Source organism: Ambystoma mexicanum, chromosome 12, assembly GCF_040938575.1.
Source record: "Ambystoma mexicanum isolate Mex_15411 chromosome 12, UKY_AmexF1_1, whole genome shotgun sequence".
Lineage (NCBI taxonomy): Eukaryota > Metazoa > Chordata > Amphibia > Caudata > Ambystomatidae > Ambystoma > Ambystoma mexicanum.
Genome location: NC_090936.1, coordinates 1062646298 through 1062666548, shown reverse-complemented (window position 1 = coordinate 1062666548; position 20251 = coordinate 1062646298). Strand labels below are relative to the sequence as shown.

The window sequence follows — 20251 nt, the reverse complement described above, 5'->3', positions numbered from 1 at the left end:
GAATTAACAGAAATATACATTATTAGCAGGTGTTACTGCCAGTCAAGCAGTATGAACTGTGTGTCTGTTAAATCACACTGCAGACAACCCCTTGCACTCGTATTTCAAGTTAGCTCTGCAAGGGGCTGCTTCCTGTGGTCCTATGTGAAAATGAAGCCAGCAAAAATGTGTTTTTAAAATATTTCGTCATTCAGTACACAGTGCTAAAATGTTGCCAGTAAAAAGATATTTTTAAATACACTAAAGTACAAAGCTGTAACCCTAACAATGACCCAAATGTTTAATAAAACCTGCACAATCATCCTAACTCCATTCCTAAACATTCCCCTAATTCTAATTACTACCCTGAACTTTTACAGAGCACTAACACTTCAGTGCACTAAAGCATTGTTACTCAATACAAAATCAATAGAAAATTAACTGTGACCGCAATTCCAACCTCATCACCATCTTGCAACAAATGGCATAGCCCTTGCCCTAATCTAAACCTTTGCTCCGATCCTAACACTTCGCCTTACCCTAACTGCAACTCTAACACTTACCATAATGCTTACTTTGCTGTAACCATTAGGTGTATCCTATTCCCTATCCTATGCCAAATTCACCATCCCTACAATTTCCCTTCCCTTTCTTTAATACTTACCCAAACCAATACTCTATTAGCCCTAACCTTACCATAACCCCATGCCTAGTTTTTACCCTGACTCTTAATCTACCCTAACGACGAACCAAACCCAAACATCACCAGCCCTGCAATATCTACCCTAATCATCTTACCGTAGTTAAAACGAAATCTTTACTTTAAGCCTAACCCCTATCCTTACCCTAGCCCTTATTTTAACCCTAAGCCAGGCAATCACAAGTCCACAAAGCCTTCGTTAACCCTAACAATTATCCTAGCAGCACTACATTTTCAACAGAGTTTTGTTAATACATTTTGCTTGGGAGCTTTTTCAAGGCAGAAGTATTTTCACTGCAACTTTTTCATTGACTACATTTTTGCTGACAACTTATTCACTGGATACCCTTCCGGTTTCTACAATGTCTCTTGTGAATTGAGTGCAGCCAGTTCCACCTAGGATTGTCCCAAATATCTGGTTGTGTATCTCCCGCTGTGAGGAGTTAGACCTCTACCAAAATAATGTTCCCCTTTCACTGTTGCTATTTAACAGGATGTGTTTGTGTGTCTTTAAACAGGCCCTGCAAGTTGCCTCTGTATCAGATGAACTTCAAGAGATGACCGACGAGGAGCTGCGAAGACTGGAAGGTACTAAGAGACGCACTGGGACCTAGGCTCACTACAAAGTTTACACTGCCCTAGTAAACTGTGCCACTGCAAATACTTTCATGTCACTGGAGTGGCCACACTAGGTCCCTACTGCAAACATACAGGAGAATTAACACATGCCCCTGCAACACTTGCGACACTTAAACTGGACTATTGGCCCATGTCTCTCCACGATCACAATACACGACTAACTCATGTCACTTTGAAAGACACACTGCAATCCTGTCCATGCGAACGCCATGCTACTTTACTGACCTCTTGTAACTGTGGAGGTCGGAGGTTGCATTGCACTTTTAACCCATGTTAATAAAAAGTCAGATTGCCGGACTATCTGATCTCCTGGTGACCGTCGCACTGCATGACTAATCCATGCCTCTTGATGGTCACAGCACTCTTATCAAACTGCACTGCCAAAGCACTAACCATGTAAGGGTCACACTGCACTACTAACCAATGTAACTGCAAAGGTCACACTGCACTAGGTGTAGGTGTATCTACAAAGATCACACTGGATATCTAAACCAGGTCACACTGCAACACTAGCTCATGTCACTCGTGTAATTTACACGAGTCAGTAATCCAGCATAACGGCGTTGGGTTGCAAGACAGTGCTACTAGTGGATCATTACATGTGCAATGACAATGGTTAGAAGAGTCTGTGACCTTCGTGCTGATCAGCTAATAGTGCAGTGCAACCTTTTCAGTGAAATGAACAAGTAACAAAGTGTCAGTGGCTCCGCTTAGTATTACTCTACTACCTTCCAGTAGCATGAGTGAGTATTGCAGTGTGACCTTTGCAGAGAGCTGTTTACATATCCAGTGCGACCTTTGCAGAGACACCTTCAACCGGTACAGTGTGACCTTGTTATTAGTGCATTCTGACCTTTTTGAAGTGGCAAATGTTATTCGTGTACTCTTACCGTAAAGGCCACACTGCACTACCAACAATGCATTTCTTGCGCAGGTTACTATGAAGGTGAGACTCAGCAACTAACGTTTGCCACTTTGAAGGCCGCACTGCGCCACTTACACATGTGACCATGAAGGCTGCGTTGCAGTCCCAGCTTTTATTATGCACGTCACTTCACTTCCAGTTCATGTTACTTCACAATCACACATGAACACATGTCACTGCATGGCTAAGCCATAAGTCTGTAAAGGTCACACCGCATGTTGATCCATGTCACTGAAAGGTACACTGTACTACAATCTCGCATCACTCAAAGTCTAACTGCAAGGTGAGATGGAAATGCTGTCTCTCCTGGATGCAGGTCCCTCTTCTGGAGTCTCTGCAGCCCTAAACCCCTCCTTTCCATTGACATTGGGATTATGCAAACCTGCGTCAGTGCTGCAATAAGATGTTTCGCCTTTTTGGTGATCTCTGCCATTTCTGCTTCATTGGGGAAATGTTATGAACCCAAGCAGCACTGGAAAGTGGCTAGTTAACAATGTGGGCTTCTTTCAAGACTAGATGCAAATATCAGATAAATGCACAGGGCCAGCCCAGGAATTTGTAAAAAGTAGCTTAATTTACTAAAAATGGTTACAAGAGCATTCGCGAAAGCTTTATCAGAGGCCCTAGGTGTGAATGCCATCTCGTTTAATTTGTTCCCAAACATCCGTATTCTATCAGACTGTATGTTTTACAAGGGGTGCCATGTTTGCTTTTGTTTTGTGAATTCAAATTTTCACATGTGTATATTGAATTGTTGAGATGCTCTAGCGACAAAGGGGATCGAGGTTTTTGAGGACATCCAGGCAAAAATATATCGCCTTCATGATTCTTGGTATTCCTGGCATGTAGAGGGTGGCCTTCTAGACAAGTTGCAACTAGCCACTTGACTGTTGGGTTAATTGAGCAAAAAAGAAATGCCTGTTGATCCTAGTCGACCAATTATTGATCTGACCAGACTGGAATTAGAGCAGAGGCTCAGGTAGGCTACCATTGGGGATTATCAAGTCTCTAAGCAGGCACGAGATTTGTGCATTTGTGACGGACACCACCACTAAAGCAGCTCTAGGGGCGCATGAGCCCAAAGTCCAAAGGGTTAGGATAATGAGACCCTATGGGAAGGGACCCGAGGTTACGATCCGATTGGCCATACTCCTACGTCCCGTCCCCTTTATCCATACTTATGGGACATTCCTCCGTCCTGTGGGATGGGACCCGAGCACTTTGTAAAAAGCATCCAAAAATGTTGCAACATTTTTTAGTCCTCACTCTTTCTGTGCGGGGCCCGACACGCAGCTGTAACCCTGACCATCTCTGCTCCGCTCTGCGCATCGCCCATCAGTCCTTTTCTCTGCTCGTTCGGGAATGAACGCACTTGCATCCGTGGAAGATTTTCTTCCCTTTTTTCCTCTCTGGCTCTCGCTAGAGATCGTGTACTGGTCTGTCTGTCGTTCAAACTAGACTTTCCAGATTGTTCATCGTGTCACTGGCGCTTCGCAAGGGCGGACGCCCATCCTCTTTGTCTCGAGTATTTGGGTCTAGACCACCGTTGGGACTCCTGTTTTTACTGTGATTCCAACATCGGTTGGAGTGCTGGGAGGGGGTGTTTCGACTTACTCCTCCTTTGCATTTTCAAGCTTTTATCGACGAAAAGAAGAAATGCCCGGTAAGTTCTTTACTTTTAAGAGCACCCCGGCCAGGAGATACCTTTCCGGGCTCTTCCCGAGCCGGGAAGAGCTTAGCCGCTCTGTCACCGGGGATTGCCCCGAGGTGCCTTCTAATAATTGTACCAGAGTTTTCTCCGACGGTCTCCGTAAGGGGCTTGTGGATACCGGAGTACACTCCAAGGCCCCTCCTGTGGGGCTGCTTGTAGACGTAGTTCTACTGAGTTATGGGGTACCGAGGCTTGCTCTGAGGCCTCTTTATCGGCTTCCCTCAAATGTACTGGGGTGGGCCCTGAGGCCTTGGTTAGGCCTGGTGTTACTGAACGGATGTTCGAGGCCCACGTTTGTAAGGCTGTTACCGGACATGGGTCCGAGGTCCCTCGTACAGAGGCTAAAGTTACCGACATTTCTGAGAGGCCTGGCAAGGCCGTATTGGTGAAAGTTATTTCTCACTATTCCTGCTCTTGTGGCGATGCCTGAACTGTTGTGGGGGCAAAGAAGGAAAGTTCTTCCTTTACCGGCAGTGCTGAGGTCCTTCCTGAGAAGGCTAATTTGGCTATTGGTATGTCGCAGAAACATTCCAAGCCTCATAGTACCGGCTCGGCCGAGGTTCCTTACGTAAAGGCTAAAGTTAAGACCCCTGCCTCACTTAATCACGTGCCGCAGTTCCCCTCAGGTGATGGCAAAATGGCGGCCGTTCCCGCCATGACCACGGCGGCCATTTTGGGCACTTCCCCTACAACTACGCCATCGGCCTCAGGTGTAGGGCTTGGTTCTGTGGGTGAACATAAAATTCCTTGTGCGCATCCGTTTCGCCCAGTTTACGACTGGAACGCTTAGATGCCCCGTCCGCACAATGTTTGTTGCCTGTGGGGTCGGCACCTTTGATTTTTGTGGACACTTCGGGGGATCGGCCTGTGTGGCAACCATCCCCTTTGCGTCCCTGGAATTATCCTCATGAGAGGCCTCCTCCGGTAGTTCCAAAACCGTCTCCGGAGGACACTTTTTTCGGCAAATCTCAAACGCTCATGCATACCGACCCCATAAGGAAGTATTAAAAGGGTCTTTTTAGGTAGATATGCCCACCTGCGCCTCTGGCTCCACCCGGTGGCTCTGCCAGCTCCGCCCTTGCCTACGGTGCCTCCCCCAACCCTTCCACCATTGTCCCCTGTGGACAAGGCAGTACCTGACACAGTTCAGCAGAATCCTGACCTGTCGGATGATGCGCAGGGCGATCAGGACAACGAGGACCAGCCCCGCTCTATTAGAGCTTTTCATGACCGGGTACTGGACATGATGTGCTTTTTGGATGTTCTGGTGCCCGAGGCACCCGCTCCAGAGGAGGGTGTGCTTTCTGGGGCATTCACCCTGTCTCCTTTGGAGCGTACCGGCCTGTTCTTGCAGAAGGATGTTTTCGCCGAGGTCCATAGGGTCTGGGAAAAGCCACACTCTGGACTTTTCGTCAATAAGAAAATTGACGCGCGGTACAGTCTGCATTCTTCGGAAGAGGTGGCCCTGTCATCTTTTCCGCCCCCCTCCTCCACAGTGGTGGCTGCTGCCACTTTACAGTCCAGGCCTGCAGCATCCTCTTCTACGACAGCTACTCGGGTTCTGGGGAAGGAAGACAAGCTCCTTGACACCCTTGGGAGGAAGATTTTCGTTAACTCGGCCCTGTAGCTCCGGCAGGCCAATGCAGAACTGGTGTTAGCAGGGGCAAATATGAGGATGTGGAAAGGTCTGTCGAAGTTCGAGGAGTTCATTCCTGTCGAGAAGCTGGAAGACTTTAAGGCGGATTGTCCTATGCCAGGGTCTTAGCCCAGGATCTGCTGGAGTCCGCGGTTCATCACGTAGACACTTCGGCTTGGGGCCTTATGCTGGGAGTTGATACCTCCCGACAGGCGTGATTGCATACCACCAAATTCTCAAAGGAGGTGCAGGACAAGGTGTTGGACCTTCCGTTTGACGGTAAGGAGCTTTTCCATTCTACAACGGATGTGGAACTGACCAAAACGAAGGACAGCACCCAGACAGCTAAGTCCTTGTCCGTCCTGGTTAAAACTCCTTTTAAGACCCAGAGACAGTTGTCGCAAAGCCGGCCCTCTTCTGGGTTTAGAGGTTTTCAAGCCCGGAAATCTCGTAGAGTGGATACCCCTTCGGGTAATAACCGCCGTAGGCAGCAACGGACTCGGTTTTTCTCTCGCTCCTCAGCCTCCTCCTCAGGTTCAGGTGGTAACGCCACTGAAAAGCCTGCAAAATGAGGGTTCTCCGCGCTCGCACGAGACCCCGGTGGGAGGACGCATTGCGTCTCATTGGGAGGCGTGGCAGACCGAGGACAGGTGGTTCTTGTCAGTCGCTCGGGTGGGCTTCCGCTTACCCCACCCTTCAACCCTCCTTTCCAGTAGTCGGGGTCAACCTCCCTAAAAGCCGAGATTCAAAAACTTCTGGATCTCAGAGCTGTGGAACCCGTTCCCCTTGGGTAACGAGGGGAGGGCTTCTACTCCCGGCTGTTTACGGTGCCCAAACCCAACCAGGCTGGCCGGCGCACCATCCTAGACCTTTCCCAGTTCAATTTTTTCCTATCCCAAGAGAAATTCAAGATGATCACGCCCGGCCAGATAAGGTCCTCCTTGCAGATGGGCGATTGGCTCAGCGTGGTGGACCTTCAGGATGCGTACATGCATATTCTGATTTGGAATCCACACAGGAGATATCTCTGCTTCTCTGTGGGAGAGGAGCACTTCCAGTTTTGAGTGCTTCCTTTTGGCCTCAGCTCGGCGCCGCGTGTCTTCACGAAGTAGACGTCGGTGATCGCGGCCCATCTCCGTCTGGACGACTGGCTCTTACGCAGCCCGTGCCCTTTGAAAGCCGCCTGCAATCTTCAGTCACTCCTGTTCCACCTTGGGCTGTCGGTGAACTGGTGGAAATCTTCCATGACGGTCTCTCAGGACTTGATTTTCCTGGGTTTTCGCTGGAACACGATCGACTGCAGAGTGTACCTGACCGGGGACAGGATGGCGGATCTGTTGGCCACGTGTCAGATGTTTGCGCAGTCGGAGAGCATGTCGGCCTGGTGGTTCCAGAGGCTTCTGGGCCTCATGGCCTCGTGCGTGTTGGCTGTTCCTCTTGCCCGTCTCAAAATGAGGCGGACTCAGATGACTCTTCGGAGTTCTTGGCTTCAGGCTGTGGATCCAGATTCCAAGTTGATAACGATTCCGGCTTTCATGACAGCAGACCTGGACTGGTGGTCGTCTCTCAGCAACCTGTAGGTAGGGGCGGGGTTTCAGGACCCAGCCCCGATGGTAACGGTCATGACGGACTCCTCCCTTCTGGGGTGGGGTGCGACATTGGATCTTCTTCTGGTTTCGGATCTTTGGTTGCCTCAGGACAAGCTCCTTCACATAAATCATCTGGAGCTTCTGGCGATTTTCCTAGCGCTCAAGGCGTTCAGACCAATCATTGCCAACAAAGTGGTCCGTATCCGCACGGACAATGTAGTGTCGATGTATTACATCAACAAGCAAGGGGGAACCAAGTCTACCCCCCCCCCCCCTCGTGGACCTGTCCATCCAGATTTGGGAGTGGGCGGTTCTTCAGGGTGTCTGGCTTCTTGCAGTACACATCCCGGGCCAGCTGAATGTCACGGCAGATGCCCTCAGCCGGCGGACGATGGTCAGCTACGAGTGGGAGTTGAAGGCGGAGGTCCTCTCATGGATTTTCCTGCATTGGGGCACACCGGAAGTGGACCTCTTTGTTACGACGGCAAACAAGAAGCTTCCTCTGTATGCCTCCAGAAGTGGGCTGGGAGCTTTTTCTCTGGGGGATGCTCTCAAAATTCCATGGCACAACATGAGGGCTTATGCCTTCCCGCCTCTGCCTCTAGTTCATCGGACGATTTGCAAATTGAGGAACTCGTGAACTGTTCTCTTCTACTTGTAGCCCCGTGGTGGCCGGCCAGGTTTTGGTTCTCAGAACTTCAACACCTGTCGGTGTATCCGCCAATCAGGTTACCGGTGACCCCTGATCTTCTTCACAAGGGGGAACAGCAGCTGTGGCACCCCTCCCCACAATCGCTCAGCTTGGCGGCATGGTGCCTGAGTTCAAGTCTTTAGAACATCTTAGCCTGTCTGCGGATAACATGCGTATTATCCAAGCAGCCAGTAAACCCTCCACTAGGTCCCAGAACAGAAGCAAATGGCTTAGGTTCTGTCATTGGTGTTTAAACAAGCAGTTGGACCCAAGGGTGGGCTACGATTGACATGGTACTTGTGATGCTGGAAATGCATCGGAGGGACAGGGCCTCCGTATCCTTGTCCTTTACTGTTTTTTATCGTGTGTTCTGTTGTGTTTTCCGTGCAGGAGTTCAAGTGGGAGCAGCTCTCTCTCTTTTGGTTTGGTGAACGGACCCGTGGGATACCCTTATGGCACCCGTGGGTGGGGGTACAACCCTGTGCCCCTAGTATGTTTTTGGGTACCTCTGGGTGGCCCGCAGAACAGGGTATGGGCTGGTGGCAGCTCCATGCTGAATTTGACAGGTACGCGGAGTATCCTCCACTTTGGGATACCCCGGCCCTGCCATTGGGATCAGTTGATTCCTGATGGAAAACAAGATGGCCCCGGTGGCCTCTTGCTTTCTATTACCCATTACCTTGTTTTCCCAAAGTCCTGTATGTTGTGGGTAGCTCCTGTGGGTGGGACCTGGGTGAATAGAGTGTGTGACGAATATGCATTCTGTGTTGTGGATGGCTGGTATGTGGTGGTTGACACAATGACTGAGACAGCCCTGCCCGAACCCGGTATGAATGCAGCTTGGAGTTTTGAATGGCTCGGTACTTGTCCCAATACACACAACTTGTTGCAAGTGTCTGGAGAGAAGTGAATGGCCTGAATACCTCGTGTGCCTGATTGGCTGGCTGCCTGCCTGCATGCATGAATGCCGTTGTCGTGATTGGATGCTTGAGTTTGACCCAGCGGAATGAATGGGAGATCAACAGTATATATGGGGACCTCTCACTGCTAGGAATCGTGTTCAGAAGCTGAAGTCCACTACGATGAATAACTGGAGTAACTGACGCTTGACCTTGAAGCCCTGCTGGACGAGAAGAATTGCTGTTGCTCTCCTTCGCAATCTGAAAGCTGCTGTGTTTCCAAGGACTGACCCAGAGAGGACTTGGTAAGGCGCCCTCTTCCCGAGCTACGAGGGACCATCGTGCACAGCTGATCTTTGCCAACGCTCCCTGGTAGACAGACCTTTGACAGGCTGCCGACCCGATACGGGGACTGCTGCGGAACTCCAAGGAGAAGCACTCGGACTGTTGTCTGCCACTGTCGACGACCGCCGTCGCCGACCGGAGCCGCCATGCTCCTGTTTGCCTAAGAACTTCCATTGATCATTGGACGCTCTCGCCTGCATCGTCATCCCCTTGTCTCCCGCTGGAGAAGGCCCGACCGTCGACGATCATCCACCGGTGGGTTTCCTGCCACCTAAAGACCACAGAGACGCCGACAACTCGACACCCTTGCTGGGCCACAGTTCTTCATCATCTCTTTGCGGTCCAGAACTATCGTCACCGAGGTGCCCCGCACGCCTCTTCCTTGCAGGACGCCAACGCTCTGTCGTCGACGAGCACCGCTGGGAACGAAGCTGCCACTTCCCTGCCGTAGTTCACCCTGTTCACCGTCGTACGTTTGACGACTCGTGACTCCTGCCTTAAAGGGAGGGCACTCAAGAAGGGGCGTCGATTCCCGACACAGAACGCCAAGTTCCCCGACACCTCTCGACGATCCGTGGCTCCCGCCTGAAAGGGAGGCACTCAAGAAGGATCGGTCGACGCATCGTCGGAGAACTCTACTCCACCAGGTACATTGGGGGGGGGGTAAAACCTTAATAGGAAGAAGTGATAACATATGGACTGGGCTTGTGCGATATATCTTTATTTTACAGGTTGCCCAGGTGGGGGGGGGGGGGATCTCCACACAGAACTGTGTCTAGGTAACAGGGCCAGCATTCTGCCTATTGTTTTAACCATCTTACGTTCCTGCCTATCTCTATTGCTGGTTTCCTCGTTATTAATCTGTGTGACATTTTAACCGTACAGTTGATGCACTTTAATGAGATTCGATAACATTAGTGGTACCACTTTAGAATTGTATATATTTATCATTATTGACTTCCGAGTACAAAGTGCGTTATTGTGATCGTGTACATACCTTTGAATATTAATTATATAAAGACTGTGTTTTCAGTAATAAAGTGTGTGGACATTCCTTTGTGGGGGTTCGGGGACTACACTGTACTTAAGAACCAGCCTGCATCACCTCCTGAGAAGCTAGGCCTTGATTGCTCGTCCATTGCTACCTTATAGAGAATCTTGTCTGGGGTCTTCTGTGCCTCTCCTCTACCATATAGAGAGCAGAAGTACAGACACCCCCTACCAGTCTTTACAGTACTGTCTTTTGTATCCCACTTAGCAGAGTCGGGTGTTCACGTTCTGTCATGCAGAACTTATCTTTCGGCGGTTTCCGCTTACCAATCTACTGACCAATGCTCTTACTCTCTGTCTAACCCAGTGGTTAAGAGGCATTTTGCAGGCTTGACGCGCCTTTATGCTCCGATTTGTAGTCCGCACCCGCCTCGTCCTGACGGCGTTGTGCCATAAACCTTTCGAACCAATGGCCACGGTGGACCTCAAGCACCTGTCGTGGAAGGTGTCCTTTTTAGTCGCTGTTACTTCAGCAAGGCGCGTGAGTGAGCTCCAGGCTTTGTCGGTGGTGCATCCCTTTGTGGTCTTTCACAAGGATAAGGTGGTCCTATGGACAAATCCTGCTTTCCTGCCGAAGGTGGTCTCTGAGTTCCATCTGAGCCAGTCAATCTGCCTGCCGGTCTTTTTTCCGAACCCCGCCTCAGAGGCAGAAAGGGTTATGCATTGCCTGGATGTTAGAAGGGATCTTAAGTTCTATCTGGACAGAACATCCAAGTTTAGGAGTTCTTCTCAACTGTTTGTGACCTTTGGTAATCCGCAAGGTAAGCGGGCCTCTAAGGCGACTATATCTCGATGGATCGCTGCCTGCATTACGGAGTCTTACACCGTCCAAGGGCTGAAGCCTCCTCAAGGTATTCATACACACCTGGTGTGGGGCAAGGCAGTCTCGGTTGCCTTTTAGAAATATGTCCCCTGGGAGACCATCGCAAAGGCGGTTACTTGGGCCTCCCCGTAAGCCTTATTGTCTAGACATGTGCTCAAGATCTGATGCTCAGTTTGGTCAGGCTGTGCTGAAGAACCTTTTTCAGTATGGGTTTTTTTTCCATCCACCCATAGTTCCTGTAAGGAGTGCTTGGGAATCTCCCATAAGTATGGAGGAAAGGGGACGGGACGTGGGAGTATAACCAGGTTACTCTCCCTAGTGACCACCTTACTCCTAGTCCATAGTCCCCTTTCCTCCATACCCCCGACCGCCGTCCCCTCTAATAAGGTTCCTCTGTTATTGCTAAGGGGTCTCTGACCTGGCGATAGAAAACAACTGATGAGCGATGCGCGGGGCGGAACTGAGATGGACCCCGCTCAGAAAGAGAGGAAGGTCTAAAAAAAAAATTCCAACATTTTTGGATGCTTTTTACAAAGTGCTCCGGTCCCATCCCACAGGACGGAGGAATGTCCCATAAGTATGGAGGAAAGGGGACTATGGACTAGGAGTAAGGTGGTCCCTGCGGTGAGTAACCTGGTTATACTCCCCTATTGAAGCAGGTAATTACTTGGGGTGGAGATGCCCCTAATGGTGACATATTCTCTCTACTATCTTGGAATATAGCAGGGGCGAGGTCCACATTTGAAAGGAAGGACATAAGAGATCTAATGCAGCAATTTTAATTCATTTTTTTCCAGGAAGCCTGGATGGCAATTTGTGTGAAGACCCTGTATGAATGCTATCATATTGAACTTTATGCCCAAACCCGCCAGACCTATTGGATAATACAAAGGATCTCTTGCTGGGAGTTGCCAACCCGGAATTGATGGATCCCAGAACATGTGGGGATGGACTTAGGTTAACATCTTGGTTGCACTGATGGAACCTGAGATCAACCATTGGTCGTACTAAGGGTGATAGACCGGGAAAAGAAACCTTTATAGGGTCTAATGGATGCACAACAATTGATTATTGTTGCCTCCCAAACCGTTTTTGGAACCTGATTAAGGATTTCTATTTTCTAGAGAATGTACTAAGTGATCATCGCCCTTTAGTATTGGAGCTTGCGACCACTAATGTGGAAGAGAATAGCGCCATCCTGCATCTTAGTACAAACATATTGGAAGGCACTAAATGCAGGGGACGAGAAAGTTACAGGTATTATTTCCTTTCAAACAAGTTGCCCCACAATTATTCCCCTGTAGCTTTCAGTAACTTTGATGCCTCCCTGAATAGCTGGAAGGTGTGACTTTAGAAGCTCCTCTTAACTTCAAAGGGAACTTCCTTGCAATTTGTAGTTTTCTTTTAAAGAATCTGAACTATTCTACTTTTAAGGATTTGAGCTCATAACTATCCAAGTAGCAGCCTGACAATCTGTCCCCTTGAATGGAATGCTGCTTTCCTTCGAAGAAATCGAGTTCTCTAAACATGCTTAAAAAATCACTGCTTAAAGATGTAAAAACTGCCCTTCTGCTTTAATGTTGCGTTTTCCCATTTGAAATGAATCTCTCGCTTCTTACAGCCTCCTTTAAAACATTCCCTTCATCAAAGCGCTCTTCTTTAGAATGGAGCGAAGTTCACTCCAGTAGTCACTTTCCAAGTACAAGCATTAGTATCTGCGCACTACTTCTTTCCTCCCAGAAATGAGTCTATGGAGCAATCACGGGAATGACTAGTTCGTAGCTTCAGTTCCTGTACTGAAATCCACTGTCCAATTCGAACAGATGATCCGCTTTGAACTTCACTCAGTTTAACCTGGGCAATTTGCTGTGTGCCTTGATGGGAGGCACTAATCTACTGCTCATGCGCGGTGGCAGCGAAATGAAGAAAATGCTTGCTGCCGCCGCCACGCATGCTTTTTTAAATAAACACTACTCGGCCTGCCCTCGTTTCTATAAGGTGACACCAGCCTCTGGACCGTGCACGCAGACGCCTCTTTCAAAGGAAATAATTGCTGCCAGCGTGCGTGCGCACCAAGAAACTAACACTTCTCTTCACAATTATTTAAATGTGTTTTCACACGAAATTCGTGCTGGCAAACGCTCGCCCCAGGGTTAAAGTGAACGCTTCGCTAGCGTTTCAGTTTAAACAGCATTAAGTTCTGATCTGTGTGAGCGTAAACACTGTCTCACCAATCCACGTATTTACAGGATCAAAGATGCCTTCAAAAAGATGTTGAAGCTAACTAACTAAATACCTAAACTACCTACTGAAAAACAGCAAATAACGCTGTAAGCGACTGTGAGTAATTGCGCAGATAACCTTTTGAATTGCCATTGATCTTATGGCTTTTCTGAAGAAACTAGAGTGCAGCGCTCCCACCAGCTTCTCTGCTTGTCTTGTCCCACATAGCTCTGGACTCAAACCTGCTTCTTCTCCACCCTGGCCAAATTACAAGAGATCAAAGTGAGCCTAATACAGGGGTAACATAAAACAGGATATCGATTCTTACTAGTAACTCTATTCAAGGAGCGATAGTGTAACGCTCACCTGATTCTCGCAGAGGCGCCGGTCTTGACTGGGCGACTACCGTATCTTCAAAGGTGATGTGCAGCACCCGGTTGGCTCTTTGGGCTGGACCTCTGTGCCCTGTATGCCTGACGTGCAGAGTAAGATGTCTGCAGATAGAAAATACGGGGTTAATGAACTGGGGTTATTGGGGTGTCCCTATCTCTTTCCTCTTCTCCTCTCCTGTAGACCCCCACAGGTTAACGCTCTCACCTTAGGTAAGTGAATGCCGAGCTCTCCATCTGCCTTGGGGCAGGGTGCTGTAACCAGTTTCTTCACTGGATAGGTAGCGCAGGCCTCTTGACTTCAGAGGACCGCTGTCCGTCGTTTACTGCACGAACGGTAAGTTTCGAGTAACTCAAATGTCTTTAAAGTCTTTAATAATGATGTCTCTTGTTTTGCAGGGTTCCGGCGATGGCGGATGACGGGCTGAAGTGAGTTGAAGATGGAGCCCGTGTGATGAATAGAAGCGCCTGGAAGCACGTAAGTAAGCGCTTGTTGCCAGCTTCACGAAGCGCTCTAACTGTCTTTTTATTTTGCAGGTACAAGTTCGGAGCGGCTGCAGGGTGCCGGGATACCCACTGGGTTAGATGTGGAAAGGAGTAATGGCACGTGAGTATTAAAGTTCCCCAATGTCTTTAAACGCACCTTGTTTTGTCTTTCAGATGCGGGATGCAGCGCCGACGGGCTCCGGAGCGTGCGAAGAGTTGGTAAGCTTTTGTCTTTCAGATGCCGGAATGCAGTGTGAAGACCTCCGGAGCGCACGAAGAGTAGGTAAGCCTTTGCCTTTCAGATGCCGGAATGCTAACTTGTTCTTTCTTGTCTTTATAGGTGTTGCTGAAGACTGGATTCAGGATGGTAAGCCTTTTTCCTTAGGCCCAGGACCGGATGCAGAAGACACGATGAGCGTTCTGCTGCAGAGGGTGCAGAATAACGCAAAGCAAGATTCATCCACCGGGTGTGGTTTAAATAGCCTCCTGTAGTGCTTAGGTGTCTCCTTCCACAGCCACGCCTAAGTAAGAAAAGAGTTCCTGGTAAAAAAAGAGTTCCTGCCTTCCAGAAGAGTTCCAGTGTTCTGAATCTAGGGAGTGGCTCCAGCCCCACCCAACAGGAAAAGTAGTTCCAAACAGAAGAGGATCAGAGGCTCAACTGGCAGGCAAGTAAGCAGCATGGTCTGCTGCAGGTAAGTCCACCCAAGCATTATGAGCCCGGCGCTTCCAGCGCTGGGACTGGGCATATTTATGAGCCTGGTGCCACTGGCGCCAGGACTGGGTCCAAAAGGTCCCAATTGGGACTGGTTGGCACTCGGAACCTGGGTTATGGATCTGCTTCCAAGGGAGTTGGGAAAACCCTGACCTTTTGGAAGCAGAGATCATGACAGTACCCCCCCTCAAGGCCCCTCCCAAACCGGGCTTCTCCGGGGGTTTTGGCTTGTCAGGAAATGTTCGGTGAAATCTTTTGATTAGGCGAGGAGCGTGGACATATTCAGCAGGTTCCCAGGATCTCTCTTGGGGGCCGTAGCCTTTCCAGTCAATTAGGTAGAATAGTTTAGATTTGGAGATCTTGGAGTCCAGAATGCTTTTGACTTCAAACTGGAGTTCTCCATCAACTAGGATAGGTTTTGGAGATTTGGTTAGTCGGGTTTGAGGTTGCACGGGTTTTAATAGAGAGACGTGGAAGACCGGATGTATCTTCATGTGCGGGGGCAAGTCCAACTTGACCGCTACTGGGTTTACTATGGTAGTGATGGAATAGGGACCAAGGTATCTTGGGTTGAATGTGCGTGGCCCTTTTAGAGATAGATATTTGGTGGATAACCAGACTTGATCCCCTACTTGATAGTGAGGGGCTTCCTTCCGATGTTGATCTGCTCCTTTCTTGTATTGTTCTTTAGCCCTTTGAAGGTGAGAAACAGCTTCCTTAAAGGCGTGGGTGATTGTAGAATGCAGGTAGTCTACTGCTGGTGTTTCAAGATCTTGGAGGGGATCCAACTCCGAGGTTCGAGGGTGACTGCCGTACAAAAGAAAAAACGGGGTTTTCCCAGTTCCCGAATGGACAGAGTTATTGTAGGCATACTCGGCTATCCAAAGGATATCTTTCCAAGTTTTTTCAGTTTGTTGCAGCATGCAGCGTAAATACTGTTCCAGAGTTTGATTGGTCCTCTCGGTTTGTCCGTCGGTCTGAGGGTGGGGACTGGTCGATAGTCTCACATCAATTTGAGCCGACCGACAGCAACTTCGCCAAAAATGAGAAATAAATTGACTACCTCGATCCGAAATTAGAACCGAAGGAAAACCGTGCAGTCGGACGATGTTTTTGAGAAATTCTCGGGCCAGAGTTGCAGCTGTTGGCAAGCCTTTGAGCGGAATGAAATGCGCCATCTTGGAGAATAAGTCCACGATTACTAGAATCGTATTGTATCCGGAGCATGGAGGTAGATCGGTGATGAAGTCCATAGAAAGCGTATGCCAAGGGCGAGGTGGGATGTCAATAGGGCGTAAGAGGCCTGCTGGTCTTTCCTTTTGACTCTTGTTTTGGGCGCATACTCCACAGGACATTATAAAGTCTCTGATGACTTTTTCCAAGACGGCCACCAGAAGTAGCGCTTGATCTTTTCTGAGGTCTTGGCTATACCGGGATGACCTTCCATTAAAGAGTCGTGATAACAAGAGATTACTTTTTTCTGTAAATCTGTGCTGGGTAGGTATAATCGTTCTTGGAAATACAATAAGTTGTCCTTTACTGCAAAGTCCTTTCCCTGCAGATGCCAATTCTGTATGTCTGCTGGAGTTACCAGTTGCCTGGCTTTATCCTTAACTTCCTCTATGGATTCTGTGGTGATTACACCCAGAATTCTTTGTTCGGGAATGATTGGTACAGGTTTAGGGTTGATCAAGTGTTCTTCCACTCCCATCCGAGAAAGGGCATCGGCTTTACCGTTCTTGGTACCAGGTCGATAGGTAATTATGAAGTCAAACTCGGCAAAGAATAATGCCCAACGGAGTTGTCTAGAGGATTGGGCTTTTGCGGTTTTCAAATATTGCAGGTTTCGGTGATCCGTAATCACAGTAACGGTGTGTCGGGCCCCCAGCAGATAATGCCGCCAAGCCTTAAAGGCAGACTTGATAGCCAGAAGTTCCTTGTCAGTAATCGTGTAATTGACTTCAGGAGGCGAGAATTTGCGGGACCAAAATGCCACGGGATGCAACTGATTGGTTACCGGGTCCTTTTGTGATAGAACTGCCCCCATGGCAAGGCTTGAAGCATCAGTTTCCACGATGTAGGGGAGTTCGGGGCGAGGGTGTTTTAAGATTGGTGCAGAGATAAATTTAGTCTTCAAATCCTGGAAAGCTTGTTCCGCCTCGCTAGACCATTCAAAACGTTTGTTTTTCTTTAACAAGGCAGTGATGGGCTGGACTATTCGAGAGAACTCGGGGATAAACCTGCGGTAAAAGTTAGCGAAGCCTAACATGCTTTGCACACCTTTTACGGAGGATGGTGATGGCCATTTGAGAACTGCATCGACCTTCTTTGAATCCATACGCACTCCGCCAGGTGATAATATGAATCCCAAGAATTCAACTTCAGTCACGTTGAAAACACATTTTTCCAACTTAGCGAAAAGTTTGTGTTGACGCAATCTTTCGAGGACCATTTTCACGTGTTTCCGATGTTCAGATTCCGATGACGAATAAACGAGAATGTCGTCGATGTAAACAACAACACACACATCTATGAGCTCTCTGAGGACATCGTTCATAAAATATTGAAAGGCGGCCGGGGCATTGCAAAGTCCGAAGGGCATGACCTGATATTCAAATAGCCCATACTTGGTGCGGAAGGCCGTCTTCCATTCATCGCCCTCTTTTACTCGTACCAAGTGGTAAGCTCCTCTAAGATCCAGCTTTGTATATATGCATGCTTTTCTGACTTGGTCCAGGAGTTCAGGGATCAAAGGTAACGGATATCTATTCTTAACGGTGATCTGGTTCAGGGAGCGATAATCGATACAAGTTCTAAGGTCTCCTTCCTTTTTTGGAACGAAGAACAAAGCTGAAGAGGCAGGGGACTTGGAGGGACGAATAAACCCATTTGCCAGGTATTGATCCAGGTATTGTCGAAGGTGAAGGTTCTCAGGCTCGGTGAGGGCATAAATTCTACTACAAGGAGGAGTAGATCCAGGTATCAGGTCTATCTGGCAGTCATAAGACCTATGAGGAGGTAGAGAGTTAGCCTGCTCCTTCCGGAAAACATCTTGGTATTCTAGGTATTCGGGAGGTAACTGGGGAGTCTCTGAAGAAATTGCTGCCAGTGCAACACCAGGTGGAGGGTGACACGTAGAGACACATTCTGGAAACTGGACCGTTCTTGCTCGCCAATCGATCAGAGGATTGTGTTTCTCTAACCAAGGTATTCCTAGAATAATCTGGAACTGAGGGGCCTTGATCACATCGAACACGATCTTCTCATGGTGTCCATCTTGACTTACTAGCGTCACCTCTTGAGTGGTATGCGTTACTGGCCCGGAGGCTATCTCCGTACCATCCACCGTAGTAATGACGTCCTTTACAGCCTTGGGACAAAGAGTTAGATTCATCCTCAAAACCATTTCATGATCCACATAATTGCCGATGGCACCGCTGTCGACGTAAGCTTCAATTGCATGTAATCGACTCGGATTATCAGGGCTAATGAGGACCATAGGTATCACGAAATGCGAGGTCACGGAACTGGTTTTCACGCTCGGCAAGAGGACCTCTATTCTTGTCGGGCGAGGTTGTTTCCCTGCTCAGAGTTTGTAACTGTGGTAACTGCTGCTCCTACTGCCTTCTTGGCAGGTTTCACCGGACAGTCTCGAAGAAAGTGCCCTGAGTTTCCGCAATATAGGCATAATTGCAACTGTTTTCTCCTTTCCCGCTCCCTTTGTGTTAGAGGACCTTTCAGACCCCCTATTTGCATGGGTTCCCTGGAGTCTACTCCTTTGGAAGGAGTTGGCGGTTTGGAAAATACTCGAGCATCAAACTTGGAACGATCGGCCTTCCTGTTCTGCAGTCTGTGATCTATTTGAACGACCAAGTCTATATAATCCGAACAGTCTTGTGGGGGATTCACTACTTGGGCTAAAACGTCTTTGAGCTCTCCACGTAGACCTCTATAAAACAGCGTAATCCTTTTGTCCTCAGGCCATTGAGTTTCCACTATTAGTCTATTGAAAGATGCAATATAAGCCAAAAGGTCTTGATTACCCTGTCGCAACGAAAGAATCTCATTGTCCAAGGCCTGCCCCTGTGCATGTCTTGCGAACAGTTTTTCCATACTAAGCTGAAAGGCTTGAAAATCATGGAGAACCGGATCATCTTGATTAACTAGAGGGATCGACCAGTCTGCCGCATTGCCACTAAGGTACGAAAGTACAAAAGCTACTTTAGCTTGATCAGTTGGAAAGGCTGCTGGCCGGCATAAGAAGTGCAACCGGCACTGATTGATAAATACCGCAAACCTCTTTGGGTCACCAGAAAATCGTTCGGGCGGAGCCAGAGGTACATTCCCAGGTAGGTTGATCTGCACTGGATTCATAGAGGATGTTGAAGGAAGATTTGCCCCTGATGCGGGTAGCGGGGTCTGTCCGGCTTGTGACTGTAGCAATTGTCTAGCAAGATCATCCGTTCTCTCCTTGGAAATAATTAGTTCCCTTCTTAGAGCGTTCGTTTCCTGACGAGCTGCATGCACTTCAGCCCTTAGTTCCCCAAGTAACCGGGCTAGGTGGTCAGTATCCGAGGTTTCCATAGCGCCTGGGCGAGAGTTTTGCGGTAGTCTTTGCGTTCTGTAACGCTCACCTGATTCTCGCAGAGGCGCCGGTCTTGACTGGGCGACTACCGTATCTTCAAAGGTGATGTGCAGCACCCGGTTGGCTCTTTGGGCTGGACCTCTGTGCCCTGTATGCCTGACGTGCAGAGTAAGATGTCTGCAGATAGAAAATACGGGGTTAATGAACTGGGGTTATTGGGGTGTCCCGATCTCTTTCCTCTTCTCCTCTCCTGTAGACCCCCACAGGTTAACGCTCTCACCTTAGGTAAGTGAATGCCGAGCGCTCCATCTGCCTTGGGGCAGGGTGCTGTAACCAGTTTCTTCACTGGATAGGTAGCGCAGGCCTCTTGACTTCAGAGGACCGCTGTCCGTCGTTTACTGCACGAACGGTAAGTTTCGAGTAACTTAAATGTCTTTAAAGTCTTTAATAATGATGTCGCTTGTTTTGCAGGGTTCCGGCGATGGCGGATGACGGGCTGAAGTGAGTTGAAGATGGAGCCCGTGTGATGAATAGAAGCGCCTGGAAGCACGTAAGTAAGCGCTTGTTGCCAGCTTCACGAAGCGCTCTAACTGTCTTTTTATTTTGCAGGTACAAGTTCGGAGCGGCTGCAAGGTGCTGGGATACCCACTGGGTTAGATGTGGAAAGGAGTAATGGCACGTGAGTATTAAAGTTCCCCAATGTCTTTAAACGCACCTTGTTTTGTCTTTCAGATGCGGGATGCAACGCCGATGGCCTCCGGAGCGTGCGAAGAGTTGGTAAGCTTTTGTCTTTCAGATGCCGGAATGCAGTGTGAAGACCTCCGGAGCGCACGAAGAGTAGGTAAGCCTTTGCCTTTCAGATGCCGGAA

The 20251-nt window shown here is 48.8% G+C and overlaps 1 protein-coding gene across 2 annotated transcripts in view; it reads left to right on the top strand.

The window, feature by feature from the left end:
* Positions 1–20251, top strand: part of CEP41 (centrosomal protein 41) — a 562782-nt gene that overhangs the window by 291795 nt on the left and 250736 nt on the right. For both annotated transcript variants that reach the window (XM_069629612.1, XM_069629613.1), the window contains exon 5: positions 1198–1267. In XM_069629612.1, coding sequence (XP_069485713.1) covers positions 1198–1267 — 70 coding nt within the window. The remainder of the gene's footprint in view (positions 1–1197; positions 1268–20251) is intronic.